Source organism: Plasmopara halstedii (assembly GCF_900000015.1).
Source record: "Plasmopara halstedii genome assembly, contig: Scaffold_42, whole genome shotgun sequence".
Lineage (NCBI taxonomy): Eukaryota > Oomycota > Peronosporomycetes > Peronosporales > Peronosporaceae > Plasmopara > Plasmopara halstedii.
The window spans coordinates 789,698-805,033 of NW_020186963.1; the positions used below are offsets into that span (position 1 = coordinate 789,698).

Genomic DNA, 15,336 nt, shown 5'->3' on the forward strand with positions numbered 1-15,336 from the left:
AAGGACGAGATGGAATTAGTAAAGGAGCGATCCTTCGATGTCTTTCAACGCTTCTACGCCGAGAAGAGTTTTCAGGATGAAGAGATGGTTGCTTTTGGTGGACAAATAGAGAAATTGCATGATCAGCTCGATCATCTTCCAAAGGTAGAGTAGGATCGCCAGATCTACTCGGAAGATACGACTTTAGCCTACCCACATAAAGTATAAGATGTAGGCACATGCGTGAAGGGATGGCTGATGTATACGCATCACCATTGCATTTCATCGCCTTGAACGGGTCCTTTGGATCTTGGTAATAGCTTCCTGCTTCCCAAGTTGGACTCTGCATGTTCAGGCAGATTTGTCGTGAAAAGTACTACAAAATCATTGACCTTATATACCTTCTTCTTCTTCCTTCCGCTCTTTTCTGCTTGTTCTTTTTGCAGATCCTGAGCTTTGCAGTTGCGTCTCGACCAAACCGAACAACGGATTGTTTTTTCGCAATAAACTCATCGACGGGTGTTCTTCACGACTTGTCATGGCGTCTGGGGGTCTCATTGAGTCAAAATTTGCTTTTAACTCTATGACAGTATTTAAGTCTGACTTTGGCTCTATAGCCATAGCCCCCCCCCTCATAAGGCAGAGACCTCGCCCATAGGTACTCTAGATGATACCATAGCTCACAAAAAGTGGCGAATGAACTGTCGAGACATGCGTGGAGTTGTTCAACACAAACTCTGCAAGAGTGAAAAATTCATTCCACTCTTTAAACTACGTAGCGTAACTACGCAGTACGTTTACCAGGACTCGATTGCCACGCTCTGTTTGACCGTCCGTTTCAGGGTGTGCCGCTGTTGACAATTCGATTCCGAATTGTCCAAATAGTGAGCGCCAAAAATTTCGACGTAATACGGGTGTCACGGTCAGACACGACCTCAACACGAAGGCCATGTAAATGGAAAACATCGAAAACCTTTGCTGTCTTCTCGGCGAAGATCCTGTCCGAAACAAGCGCAAGATGAACCATCTTGCTGAATCGGTCTACTATCACAAGGATGCCACTGCGTCCATGTGTGTCACGCGGAAGTCCGATTATGGAACTCACAGACTTCAAGCTGTCAGTTGGTACTGCCAACGACCAAAGTGGGGCCTGATTTGAACCCGATGGCTTCGCTCTCTGGCAAATCTCACGAGCTCTCACATTCTTGCGCATCCACTTATACATGCGTGGTCAATTGTAACCCCGGGAAAGACTGAGAAATGTTTTCTCACGTTCGAGATGGCAACCCGAAGGGCTGTCGTGGTACTCATACAAGAGACGATGACTCGAATCTTCATCATTTGGAACAACAACTCGTGCTGTGTACCCGTATAGTACAACAATCCGTTGTGTAATCCAGAACGGTGAACACGCGACTTTGTGCGAGACGGAAGACCTTGCAAAGCTTTGTCGGAAGGGTTATTGAAATACTTTAACAAGTCCTGACATGCCTCATCAGATTTGTACCCTGCGACAATTTCCTCGCGCACTGTAGTCGTAGCTTGTATTCTGACCGTCTGAACATCTTCGCATTGTCGACATAACTTGAGCATGTTTTCGCTTCTGAACTTTGAATCATAGTCCGGACGTCTTGACAACGCATCGGCTAAGATGTTCGTCTTGCCTGACTCGTAGTGTACAACAAAGTTGTACTTCTCAAAGAAGAAAAACCATCGAGTCATTCTTTGTGATAAATGAGGAGTCTTTACTGCCGTACGCAGTAAGGCATGATCTGTATAGATCGTAAGGCGCTCCTCTCCAAGCGAGTACATACAAAACTTAACCAAACATAATTCATTGCTAGAAGCTTTTTGTCATGAACTAGATAATCCTGTTCCGCAGGCCGGAGTTGTCGCGACTGATACGAAACTACTCGCTCTCGACCCTCATCATCGTGTTGCATCAATGCATAACCGATAGCTTAATCACTCGCATCGCAGACCACATGAGAAAGTTATTGTGGTTTGCAATCGCAAGAAAAGAAGCTTCTCTCAAACTTTTTTTCACTTCGGCAGATACCGCCTGGTGATCTTTAGATCATTCCCACTCAGCGTTCTTCTAAGGGTTGTTAGCGGCTGCATCAACGCTGCATCAACGCTGCATCAACGCTGCATAGTTGCGCGTGTATTTGTGCAAATAGTTGGACAAGCCCGTCCATTGTCTCAGCTGTTTCACTTGTTTGGCACAGGCCAATCCTTGATAGCTTTGACTGTCTCCAGATCTAAACGAACGCCATTCTTGCCCATAAATCAGCCAAGAACGGGGATCTAATGCAAATTTTAAGGTTAGCGTAGGGTTTATTCTCTCACATAACTTGAAAGACCTGACGAAAATGATCAAGACGACAATCGAGATTAGACTTCTCAACCGTTATCTTACTATGAACGAGTATATCGTCAAAGTAACTCGGTGCAAACTTCCTCAATTGACGAAGAAGATTCGTGACCATTCTGTTTAAAGTCGCGGGAGCGTTCTTCAGAACCTCGTGGTATCACTAATCATTTCCACAGCATACTACTGGGGGTACTGACTGTAGTTAGTGCTGTATCACTTTCGCGCATTCGTATCTGACAAAACCCATCTTTCAGATCGATCGCACTGAATATAGTACTGCCAAACATTCCATCAGGAGTCATATCCTTGCGAGGAATCGGAGTCTGGACAGGTATGGTCGCATCGCTCAATTTATTGAAAGCGTGAACAGTGCGCCAACCATCTGTGGCTTTCATCACAGAGAAATATAGACTACCATACGGAGACTTACTTTCACGCACATGACCAGCCTTCTGTCGCTGCGCAAAGAATTCGTCAATCGCAATGACTTGTTCTTTTGGCAACGGCCACTGCCGTGTGATACAATACTTCAAACCAGGAAGTATGTCAATCACATGACGAATGCCTCTGACAGATGGCAATTCGTCCGGCATCTTGTCTAGGAATATATCAGCATATTCCTTGACAAGTCCATACATAAAGTTTGTCCTTAAAGCGTCTCATGACTGCGCTTAAAAAAAACTTTCCTTCCGTGTCTTCTCATCAAATACTTCCGCATAATTGATGTCATCGTCGATACTTTCTTCGACAATTGCACACATATGCCGGATTTCGCCTTTCGTCAGGTTACACTTCAGCGTCTTCGTGCTCATCAATGGCAAGTAAAACAATATTTTGACTGAACTTGGAAAGTTTTCAATCTTCAGGTGACGGAGAACATCAACGTCACCTTCTTTATTGTAGGCCACAACAATCATGGACTCGCTTGAAGTGTCTTGTTTTGTAGCACTTCCTTCATCAATTTTTGCCTGCACCTTGATCAGAGATAAGCAAAATAATTTTCGGAAAACCCTTCTTGGTGGCCTTCTTATTTTTCTCATAGGATGGATCTCTGTCTCTGATTCCACTATTCTTCATACTACCATCGACCATGACTTTATTTACTGCTCCACCTCCAGTTGATGTCTTTACCATCGTCTTGTTGGGCTTGTCCTGTGAGCATGGGGGGGCGTCGCACACAACAATATCATCTGGGACATCTGTGACTTCTTCAACGGATGTAACAGTATGCATATGCCCATACTGTCTCGTTCGTCGTCATGCAGCTCGATTTAGCGTTGCGCGACTTGTTGACGACGATTTGTTATTCATCCAGGCAATGCTAGGCTGATGACCCTTCAATCATGGCATGCCCAGGATGATATCAAGCTTATCATCAAGGTCAAGTAAGACATACTCATCTCCACCTAGGATATCTTCAAACTTCACTGCCAAGCGAAGGACTTGCTTTGTCATCTTTTTTCTAGATCCATCCGCTAGAGGAATGATCACCTCTCTTTTCGCATCGAGCAGGCTAACACCATGCCCAGTCATAACTCGCTCTCGAACAAACTTGTTCGACGCACCAGTGTCAATTAAAGCTCGTTGTTATTTATCGGGGCCATCTACAAAGACTTCTTGGACAATCAAAGTCGCGCTTTGCATGACACTTCCATCACTGATAAAAACTACATGTGCATCATGCACGTTGGGGCCAGAATTCTGTGTATTCGGTACTCTTCTTGGGCCCAGTAGGGAGCCCCGCCCCTACTAGTCGTTTCCGTTTTTTTTCTTGGGAGCGTTCGACCCAACAATCTTTATAGCGTCCGCGGTCATCCGAACGAGCACACTGTGTCTGTTGCCGACTCGGCAAAGAAACTCTGCACTTCCGAGAAATATGACCCGGCGAGGACGCTCATTTCCAGGCGTGGAATAGACGAGATGTCCATTGACTCTGGACCATCACTTGTACCGGCAGACTGGCGCGCTTGCCTTGGTGCGAAGCCATTGAACTTGGCCTGCTTGATGCTGAACTCTTCTTGCATCGCACGGTTGATGGCATCATCCAGCGTCTTTGAATTTTTACAAAACTATTAAATTCCGGATTGGACCATCATTCAGGTCCACCATGAACGGTACGACTAGCGTTGAAACGTCAATTGGCTCGCCGACGAAGCTTCAAAATTCGGCACGGGCACAGAATTTACTCTGCGATAGTTCAAACGCCTTCTTAAGCTCGAATTTTAGGTATTTTTAAGCGAGGAATGTAGTTAAGATCGGCTAAACGCTTCCCATACGTCCAACGCTTCGCACGACCCGCAAGGTTGTTCACTGCGAACAACACTTGCTGCAAGAGTCTCGCAGTTGTCTTGCAGCGATTGCTGCATCCAACTCGACCAACCATCGTGTGTGAGGCTCGTATCTCCACCACGGTGCAAAGACACGTTCAGTTTTCAGAGACATCGTTTTGTACGAAGAAACAGGGGTTGCGACCTGCTTCTGAGATTCCATAATCTCATTATGCATGTTACTGACTACTGCGCTCTTTTGGTCATCCGGAGCAGACAACTGCAGCAAGTTGATTACTGTAGCTTCCATGATGACTTCTCGCATCCGCTCGAGTGCCATCCATCAACACTACAGCTTGCAGTACTGGTGGACCGATTTGTACCCCAACTCTTTCCATGTCACTCGGGCAAGGAAAAGAGTATGGCTTGGCCTGGAATGCGCGACGTGCTCAACAGCAGCGTCGTCAAATCAAAATCGAGTGTCGTTGGAAAGACCAACAAGTGCGACCAAGAGTAAGAGGGCGCTGTTCACAAATAGTCACTCAAACACAACACACACGCTTGTGCGACGAGGAAGTGAATCCCGACGTGGAGGGAGAAGGACAGTCCGAGTTGGAGGGAAGAAGAACGACTTCATACCTTAAAAATAAATTTGCAACTGAATTAAAAATGAGTTATGGTTCCTAGCTACGTGCAAAACACCCCAAGGGCTCTTAGAGGTTTAAACTAATAAACACTTAGGTTCTTGATTTATAAATTAAGGGTGTACTGAGGTTGAACTTCAACTTCAACGAATAAAATATCGTGGGTGTACGAAGCACAAATGATTGGTTATGTCGCATGAATTTTCTGACACACCCGCGACGTTCATTTTTCTGGTGGCACGGCTGTTCAGGTTACATTATGACTATGTGTAAACCTAATTCTACGACAGTCTTGTCCATGGTCGTGCTTAACACAGTAGACGAATGTAAAAGCCGCATTTATCGCTTGCGAGGAGTAGTCGAGTTTAGACAATTAAATGAGCTTTTCACCACTATAGACTAGCGTCCAATGAATTTTGTGCTGATGCAATCTTTTTTTGCGTTGCATCATTGCAAGCATTACCTTCGAGCAATTTCCGCGTAGGTTTAAACCATCGCGGATTGGCTAGTACCTGATCAATAAGCTCGATAGCGAAGGAAATGGCCTGGCCTGGTAACTGTTCGCACAAGTATACTGCAAACGCTGCCATCATGGCACAAACCTTTCACCAATCTTATTGGAGAGCATGTCTATTTGGGTTAGAGATGCGAGAGATCTATAATCAATTTATTGAAAGACTAAATTTCATTACTTTTTCAGTCGAAATCACGATAAGAACATTTTGTTAAAATGTTGTAGTTGATTTAGCTTATATCAAAAAGTAATCTGGTAGGAGAGGCGGCTGTAGAAGAAACCCTCGCGCGTGGCTACAAATGAATCCAGATCGACCATTTCTCGTCATCTGTGTCGCATCTGTTTTTGCAATAAACTGTGCAATACTCCAAGCAGATAACAATTTAAATGAACGCACCATCGTGTTTGAGTTTCTCCATGATTAAATCTGATGATGAGTACCGCCCCATTCATTCCGAGGGCCACTAGCAACAACGTATGCCCATATCTAGATGAACCTACTTGGCTCTAAGCCGTTTGTGATCGATACCTTGTATGGGTCGCTGCACGTAGCAACGTCGGTACCACATTTCTCACAATGAAGTGAAAGATGATCACTTCTTTTTGCCAAGTATATATTTGAAAGAAGTTATAAGCCAAGTTAGTTTCTGTGATGGCTGATGCGCTTCGCGTCGCTTTGACAGACTGTCGCATTCACAGTGGTGATATCGCAAATTGATAAGACGATACGCAGATTGTACGGGTCAGATATGAGTTGCGTAGCTAAAAGTTTCAAGAGGCGATGAGTTTAAAACTCAGGTTTCGCTTTATAAATTCGCGTGGTTACAAGCTGCATTACTATTTATTTTTTCAGGGCTTACCGTATCATATTTCTGGACCACTGGACCCTGATGACACACGACCAGGACATCCGATACGGAACAATGTATGAAGCAAATGATATTTTTTCAGTAGCCACCTCAAGAGATTGAATATATTGTGCTTAGTGAACGCTTTGTATCGGCTGTTTAACATGTAAAAGGGGTAAGCACAAATGTGCGAGCATGTAAGACATGCCAACGGGTGAAACACTCGCAGCATACGGCGGCACATTTCGCCAGCCTACCGGTTCGGGTAGATTGTTGACAGACTATAAGTAATTACCTCACATTTCGGTCTTTCCAAAAAAAGGGCTCTATAGTACCAGCATGCGTTCTTTACGAACCGGCAAAATGACTTATCTCGCTGCTGTCAGCAATGGTCTTACAGGTGAGAACAAAGACAAGCTGCTCCTCGGCAATGTGTTTTCTTACACGCTTCGCCGGTAGCGATTTATCTTATCGAGATTCGCACTTTACAACGAGATTTTGGCAAACAACATTGAAAATGGTCGACAACAAATTAGAAATAAAAAATTTCTGAACATCCGCGAACGCGTGAATTGAGTGGAGACGGGTAGTCTCAGAAGTGCATTTGTGAAGAGACCACGGTGCCGGATCGAGTCGCTACCACTCAGAGAGTTTGCGTTGTATAATGTTGTTTATGAACCACAGGCTCAAACCTGTGTTACATAAATTATCGTGGAAACCTATTGTGTAATTGACACCACTACGAAGTAGCACCAATTTTATGGGGATGCTGTTGACTAAAGCTGACTTGCTGATATCAGCTCGGCTTTAAATAGAAGCAAAACATGCAATTTATCTGAATGAGATTGAGTTCCATGCCGAAAGTACGCGACCCTGTGGCTCAGTCATCATCCTGATGTGTAAAAACAATAAAACTATGCTAGAGGCAGGCAGAAAATACCCGAATATCTTATGAGGCATAGAATTTGCTGAATGCATATCACCTGCACAAACTTTTAGTATTACTACAAGACTAAGTTGCGACCAAGCTATGCCGGTCCGTTTGCATCTGAAGTAAAGATGAGATTAAGTTATACCCTAAGTATCCACGGAAGAATGGAAATACATCTTCCGGGGTACTAATTCCTTTAGTCTATCTCGGTCTTTTGAGCTAGTCAGATGTGATTTTTGTATAAGGAGCAACTTGCCACATTTCCTTGAGTCGCAACTCTAAACACATTAGTTTTATAGTAGCTTAGAGAGCGAACATCCGAGTCCAGGACTATAGTAGATTTGGACACACGCTGAGAATTGTAAGGAAAGTCAGCGTGCCAATACATCCAACACGGATAATGAGAGACAGCTACAGAAAAAAATGATTTTCGCCATCGCTGATCGATGTGAAAAAGGTGACTCGTTTCACGTGGAAATTGCGGGCTAGTGGGCAACCATGGTCATCAGCAATATAAGGGGAAGAGGGCTACCATGGGCGACCATGTTTCTTTTGCAGAAAAGTTATATACTGAGGGTGTGCAAGGTCATAGGCGGTAATGGCACGCGGAAGTGTTGCAGAAGTAGGAGCTTGAACTCCTATAAGCTTAAATGGTGAGGGTCTTTCTCCCATTTCAACAGAGCAATCGCAAACATAGCTCGTACTTGATTAGTAGCCTAAAGTCTGTCATAGGAAGACGAATGGAGCTGTCAGCACCACGAACTGGGGATGATGATGATTTTCTACCCTGACTGGCGTGTCGAGCTTTGCTCTTCGCAAGATCCAGCAGTTAAAAACACTCTAGCTTGACATCTGCTTCACTGAACTTGTCTTGAAAAGCTGTGCCGCAGGTGAGACCCAATTCATACTCACCTAGTTCGTGATTCGAGTGTAGTATTTATCAACACTCTCGTCCAATTAGTGATTGTGACCTTTGGGGTCATAATGCGCTCCCGGTGAAACTTTCTGGCGATCCCTCTTAACCTAAATGGTGCACCGACAAACATAGACGAGTGGAATGGCTCAACATCAACGCGGCAACCAGCTTCAGACAATTAAAATTGCGACGAAATGGTGGTTTTGGCAAGATTCGGTTTACCATTTGCGCCTTTAGATAAGCAAGCTAGACTGTTTGCATCACCCGTCGGTACCTTTTTGAGCACCGTCATGATTTTAACAATGCCTTATCGCAACATTTCCCGCCATTGAACTAAGGCATAAATTTTGTAGCTCTTGCAGAAGAGACACTGAGCGCATTAAGTGTCTCTTTCTTGATGCAGGTCCATGCCGTGTGTTTTTGTGTGGGAAGAGGTATCTGGTTCTGACTAGAAGAGTCATTGCTAAATTTCTCTTAGAAAACATCTTTCTCATCCTCGTCAAGATTGTTTTGACAGCGTCTTTAGCGCGGAGTATGCCATTTTACGAGGTTCGCTGAGACATCTGTTTTAAGCGTACATGAGGGAACATCCGGTGCAATTATGATTAGGAAAGCAAGGACGGTAAAGAGCAAAATGTAGAGAGACTTCAAGCGCACGCGGCGCTCTTTTTCGCAAAATTGAATCTTAGTGCTGCCCACATCCTAGTGGGATATGTCATGTGGTAAATACCCAATTTTGCGTGCTTCTACCTATTGCTTCTTGTACAATCGAGATAGATTTAAGCAGGGTAAGTGGTATAATTTTGTTTCATTATACCTTGCACCTCTCGTACGATTGCATTCAATTAGCAAAATAAAATGTGTGTATACGGTCTTTTGAGGTTGTGGGGCTCCATAAAAGAAAAAAAAATCAGTTGTACCAGTGGGCGATCAATCTTGCGTCAAGCAATACAGATAATATTCATACTTGATATTGTATAATGTAAAAATTTTAGTCCTGTTGGTCCTTCAGGCCCTTAAATTTACCCCTGATTGGAGCATACAAACCGAAAATCTGCGCGAAGTATGAGCGGATCGTTTGCGATTCCCGTCGCATGGGAGATACAATTCGGACCATACTTCGTATCTGCTTGAAGGTGCTGTCCAGTGATGTACAAATTATCACACAGACTGTAGCATTTTATATTCTCTGCAATGGAGATGCAGCGAAAATAGTCATGATATGGATGAATGACAAGCAGATTCCAATGCTGTCTGCAGATATGGTGCGATGAAGCCTGGACGCGGAGAATGTCGTCAATCAAATTACATTTTAATCGACGGTCTGGATATTCCTTCTGTTAATGCTTGTCTAGATCCTGGTTATGCCAAGGGAGCGATAAATGAAGCTGGGGGGGTCGTTTCTCGTCAAAAGCAAACACGACTGTGCCGCTTTCATTGATATTGAGCAAAAACTTCGCCTGAAATAGTCTTTGATCCTTGTGCTGATCAGCTGAGCACAAGCTGCCACAGCTAAGAGACAAATCCATCGAGTGTGGAGCTTCATCTGCGGATTCTGATATCATTGCATGTCTTTTTATCGGCGAGAAAACCTGGTCTTCTTAACGTTAATATACATGATAGAATCTATGATGGCTCTCTAATTTCTGAACTTGCGGATTAAGAGATCGTGATTCTAAAGCTGTGTCGTTCTTGACGCCTGGACTACCATATGTAACCGAGACGGATGTCTCGTGATTAGTTCTATTGAGTCCTCAAATATTATTTAAGGTCTATCGATCGAAGTGTCTAAAGTCATAGGTTCCGAAACGCTCTACGGCCACAGCGGTTAGAGTTGTGGATATGTTGTCTCGAGCACTTTTGCGAGAGTTCAGCTGGTAAAAAAGTTGCTTCATCTGACAAAGCAGGGCCGTGTTTTTATCTCAGATCTGCTAGGTCAAAAGCTACATCGTAATTAATATTATTCTAGCAAACATAATCAACGAGTCATGGAGATGCCCTTTGTCTTTAGGCTACATCGGACCAGCGGTATCGATATTCATTACGAGAGCGCGCGGGCGGATTGATTTTATATTTCCAGAGCTGGTATCTATTGTCTGAGAGCATCGTCAAACATACACACAGTGGTATGGGGGAGTTGTGGGGTCAGTGTCTTAGTTCACGCCTCTCCTTGACCCAATATGCGTTAAGACCGTCCCGTCTAGGTAGCTAAAAAGTTAGCTGGGCTCTCCCACGACAGCAGAAACAAATGGAATTCGACAGTCGTGTAGGTCATATTCAAAGGCGAGGGTGTCGTTGGATGGATCAGCAAACTTAAAAACTAGCCAAAACACTTGGTGTAGAACATGCACACACCGGCCAGAAGCAGGTGGATTGGGTATTGACGTTAAATGAAGCGATCGCTGATCGAGAGTCAGAACACGGCTCACCTTCAGGTAGTGTACAGCCAGTACGAGGTAATCAACAGATGTGTTCGGCTGCAAGCTAATGATGACCAGCGCGCCAGGCTGGTTGTTGTCGAAGCGTATTGAGTGCGAGGTGGCGTCAACGCAAAGTTGAACCAAAGATCCGCCTTTTCAAGTATGCGTAGAGAGTTCGGTTGAATTTGAATAGTTGTATTGTCGTCATGTCCACATTATATCTGTCGCCACATATTTGGCAGGACACTAGACGAGCTCGAGTTGTTTGTTGCTTGAAAGCAAGGCGGAATGGGTAGATCGCGTCACTCGCGAAGAACCTTTCTTTACTCCGCGAGTGGGCTACATCACAACGATAATATTGCCGCTGACATCTAAGCACAATTCCGCCAACGTAAACAGTGGCTTCACCCTCCGAATACATATCTCTTCAAAGTTCAGTAGCCCACCAGTTGGTCGATTCACACGGCCGTACGGTTTCTCGAAGCCGGTACTCGAGGTGTAGTGTATGTCGTATATACCTCGAATCCCAGGTGTCACCCGTTCTGCAAGAAGTATTATGCGGGTTGCGGGTGTTGAGTATGTGAACCGCTGACAACTGATGCCGGGTCATGTTCCAATGGGATTATTACGTGTCGCAGCCGATTTATGAAGAGCACGCATATAAATATTCGAGACTACGGTAATGAAAAAAAGAGTGGTAGATATTTAGCTGGTGGTAGCCCAAGAGTATACTATTTTAAATCTCTCTGATGCGGAGATTAGATAGGCTTTCTGCGAAGATTCTGGCGATGAAGTCGGTGTCATCTCGAATGACCTTGATTTTTCCTGAAAGGCTTAGTGTAGTTGCTGACAAGCGCATAAATTATAGCGCCCTTCAGTAGGGCCGATAATAACTTTTTTACGTCATGATAACAAATTTGATCGACTCGACCCCTCAGAAACAGTTCCGCGTCCGAGACGACGCTCTTAACATGGATCTGCAGTCAATATAAGAGAGTTCAGCTAAATCAACACGCTAGGGGTAAGGTTTCGCTACTGCGGGGTGCTGGTAGCTATCCGACCCATTTTAAAACCGGGTGCCGTACCCTATATTACACTATGTGTCCTATTTGGTCAGTTAAGTCTCCTCCAACCCAACTATCGCACACCCAATTTGGTGCGGGTTGCAGGGCAGTCGTGACACAGGGGTGTGATTGCTCATAAATTTTGTGACCTATATCCAACCTCCTTTATTCGATCCTATGACGCTGTAGCACGTCTTGAAGCACCACTAACGTATGTGACATGATTTATCAGCTGCTGAAAATGTGACGAACGTTTGGTATCGAATCAGGTACCTCCCCGAACTAGGTCAAGATACACACCACTTACGCCAGGGTTCGGTTGCAGTCAGTAATAGAGCGTGTTATTTTCACCCTGTGAGAGTGTACAAACCCACAGTAAAACTTTGCAGGCGTTACGCTTACAGCTATTTCAGCAGCTCCGATATAATCAGCAGCCATTAAAATCGTATTGTTGGCATTGTCACCTGGAAAGTGTTGACATTTCAAACCTCGACTTTGAGCATTATGAAAAGAAGAATTAACACCATACATCATTTGCGGCTTTGATCCTGTTTCAGATTAACAGACGTCAGACTAGAGCGTCGTTTAATGTTTGATTTTGCGAAGTAGCGCGATGTTGACGTTGAAGTGGGCACTCACGTCTGCTTTCAACTTATGCTGATATCTTTCATCGTCATACCGACGAAACAGACGTCGGACTAGAGTGTCGCTCAATGCTTGGTTTTGCGAAGAAGCGCGATGTTGACGTCGAAACGGGCACTCACGTCTGCTTTCAATTTATGCTGATATCATTTATGGTCATACTGACGAACATGCTGATTAAACTCTAAGCCTGAAATAAGGTCAGACTCCACTCTATAGTGGGTTGCGAGCTCGTTGTGCTTCAAGACTCAGCCAATTGTCTGATCTATTATATTACATATGTGCTTCTTGCTATAAATGCACATGTCAACGAATCATAACTTTTTTGACATCCTGATAATGAGATTGCTAGGGTGCAAACGTGCTGAGGCTTAGACCTCAAATCGATATATGCTCACAGCCTTGGTATAATCCGATTGGAGCGCCACGAGCCATGGAAAACGTAAAGTCGCTGTCGAAGAGGACAACAACCTTCAGCTTCAATTCGTGCTGGTATCAGCTCTGAATAATCTCGTGAGCTTACTCGTACAGCTATCGGCCAATTCTCGAGCCTAAATAAGGTTACTTTGATTGCTAGTGATGAACTCCTTTACCTAAGGACCAAGTCTCCTATCATAGGGAGATAAAGATCAAGGCTGCAAGCTGTAAGCACCACCAAACTGAGCGATATCTTCTCATAGTGGACCCCCAGACTGTCGTTATTATGAATTAAGGGTAAACCTTCGACTTCAGCAGATACTTGTTACATCACTGGTAAATGCTCCGGTCGATATATAATTTCACGTGGGATAAAACTAAGACAGAAGAGGACGAGCTGACTCGTGTAAGCATTTTGTCTTACGCCGGCACGTCGACTCGCTCTAATAGTCATGACTAGCGTCTGTCGCAGAAATCGGCCATCTATCAAACACTTTGACCGAAACGATCTGCGTATTTTCTTATGGTCTTACACTATTGTTGCTAGTGTCCCTGTGATTAGAGCCAAGCTCAAATCACCGATGTGCAAGAGTATTAGATTCAGTGTTGTTCGGGATAAGGGAATGGAATTCTGAAAAGGAAGAATACAGAGGATACGTACTATGCTAGCTACATGTTAAGCGGCAAACATACACATTCAGAATTTGTTATATACCTCAATGTTAAGTAAGTCTTTTTTTACTGGATGAGCAAAAATACTACGTTATCAGAAGCCCTCTAATTTCCATCAACGATAGAGCGTTCGTCTAAGTTGGTCGAGGCGGACACAAGGATTCTATTTTTCCTATGTGCGAGGTACACGGCGACCTTGTCGCACTTGGTAGCACTTAATCTTAATTCGACTACCAAGTCGTATTAAAACTGTAAAGTGTGTGAGGATAGAGTACCAGGTGCTTGATTATCTGTTTACAAGACATTTTAGCATCCCAATCAATCCTCTGTATCTACTTAATTAGCGCGATTGCCAAGTCAGGAGCCGGAATTAGTGACTGAACGACTTGCGGTATTCATCAGCTAATGAAGCTACGATACTGGCGCAAAATTCAATACCTAAAAGGATGGACTGGATAAAGCACGCCATCGGTACTTCGTTGGTTGCCATCAATTTAGTTGATGGTTATTTTCTTCTACTGATGTGAGACAGCAATATCCCTCTCACTGTAGTGAGTACTCCGAGCGAGATCCTGTTAGTGTGGCTGATTTCACCGCAGGAATTGGTTAATGCACTAGTGACGCTCAATTGTCTGGTTGCACAGCTGTTCAGGCCATATTCTGATCGTGCACAAACCTGTTTGTGCACAACCCTGAGCGGTGCTCGAATGCATGCGCATAAGGAAGCTACTTGTCAATTTCGTCAAATGCATCATCAGCGCCGATGAAATTCCATTTCAGTGTTGCCTTACTGAGCAGCACTGTCAGTGCCTCTGTTCAAAGTTTAATTGAGGAAGTGGTTTGGTCAGGCCATATACTTACAAATATAGTGTATATCACGCCTACCCCATGTCCTCATGCCAATCGACTTGAAACGGATTTCAAATAGTGCTCACTTGCATGGCGTAATGGCTATTAATAATTACCACATTCGTGCCCTGATCCAAGCTCATTCAAATCAAGAGTGACAAATTCATGTCGTCTGCAACGCTTCGGCTTTCGTAGTTGGATGTATATTTTTCAGCAGATTATAATACGTGATGGCGATTAAATCTTGCCAGCTTGAAGCGTAAACGAAAATGTACCCTAATTTTCAAAGAAACAACTACAATGAAGTATGCGCTTGTCAACTTTGCATTTTTGAGGCTCTTATTTGTTTGTGTGAGTCATATGGCTCATGCGTCCTTGCGCACAGCGACGTCGTCACATCACCGCATTTTTAAAAAGATGATGGCAACATTATAAATATTTTACTGATTAAACTCGAGATATGGTATATGACGGGCTCGCTAGATGTGGTTGAGAATGGGCTTTTGCGTCGCCCCGGAAATCAATCGTCGCCTGTCACACTTACGATCGGTTAAACGATGCGTATAGCATAGAAATCGAACATAAAGTTTGTTGCGCTGCTGACATCTTTTAATGGTTTAAGGATTTGAGAGCCCATATATCGCTCCATCGAAGCGTGCGGATGCACGCCTGAATTAATATCTGGAAGCTTTTTGTATTAAAGTACTGAACTACTCGACACTCTGTGTTTAATGGCGCCTACCTGATTATATGCTGTACGAAGTTCGAAATTGGTGATCACATTGGAAAAGAAAATACC

General features: G+C 44.1%; 3 protein-coding genes across 3 annotated transcripts; 1 reads left to right on the top strand and 2 right to left on the bottom strand.

Moving 5' to 3' along the window:
• Nucleotides 1–2,517: 2,517 nt before the first annotated feature.
• On the bottom strand, nucleotides 2,518–2,991 carry PHALS_09533 (reverse transcriptase; the record flags this gene model as incomplete). The annotated part of the gene is made up of 1 exon (XM_024723881.1): nucleotides 2,518–2,991. One exon carries the CDS (start codon nucleotides 2,989–2,991, stop codon nucleotides 2,518–2,520), a length of 474 nt encoding a protein of 157 aa, XP_024571780.1.
• A 6,576-nt stretch (nucleotides 2,992–9,567) lies between these two features.
• On the top strand, nucleotides 9,568–9,855 carry PHALS_09534 (uncharacterized protein; the record flags this gene model as incomplete). Its single annotated transcript, XM_024723892.1, has 2 exons — nucleotides 9,568–9,738; nucleotides 9,829–9,855. The coding sequence occupies 2 exons, from the start codon at nucleotides 9,568–9,570 to the stop codon at nucleotides 9,853–9,855; spliced, it is 198 nt and encodes a 65-aa protein (XP_024571781.1).
• Nucleotides 9,856–12,282: 2,427 nt separating this feature from the next.
• Nucleotides 12,283–12,491, bottom strand: PHALS_09535 (uncharacterized protein; the record flags this gene model as incomplete). Its single annotated transcript, XM_024723903.1, has 2 exons — nucleotides 12,283–12,309; nucleotides 12,360–12,491. The coding sequence occupies 2 exons, from the start codon at nucleotides 12,489–12,491 to the stop codon at nucleotides 12,283–12,285; spliced, it is 159 nt and encodes a 52-aa protein (XP_024571782.1).
• Nucleotides 12,492–15,336: the final 2,845 nt, after the last annotated feature.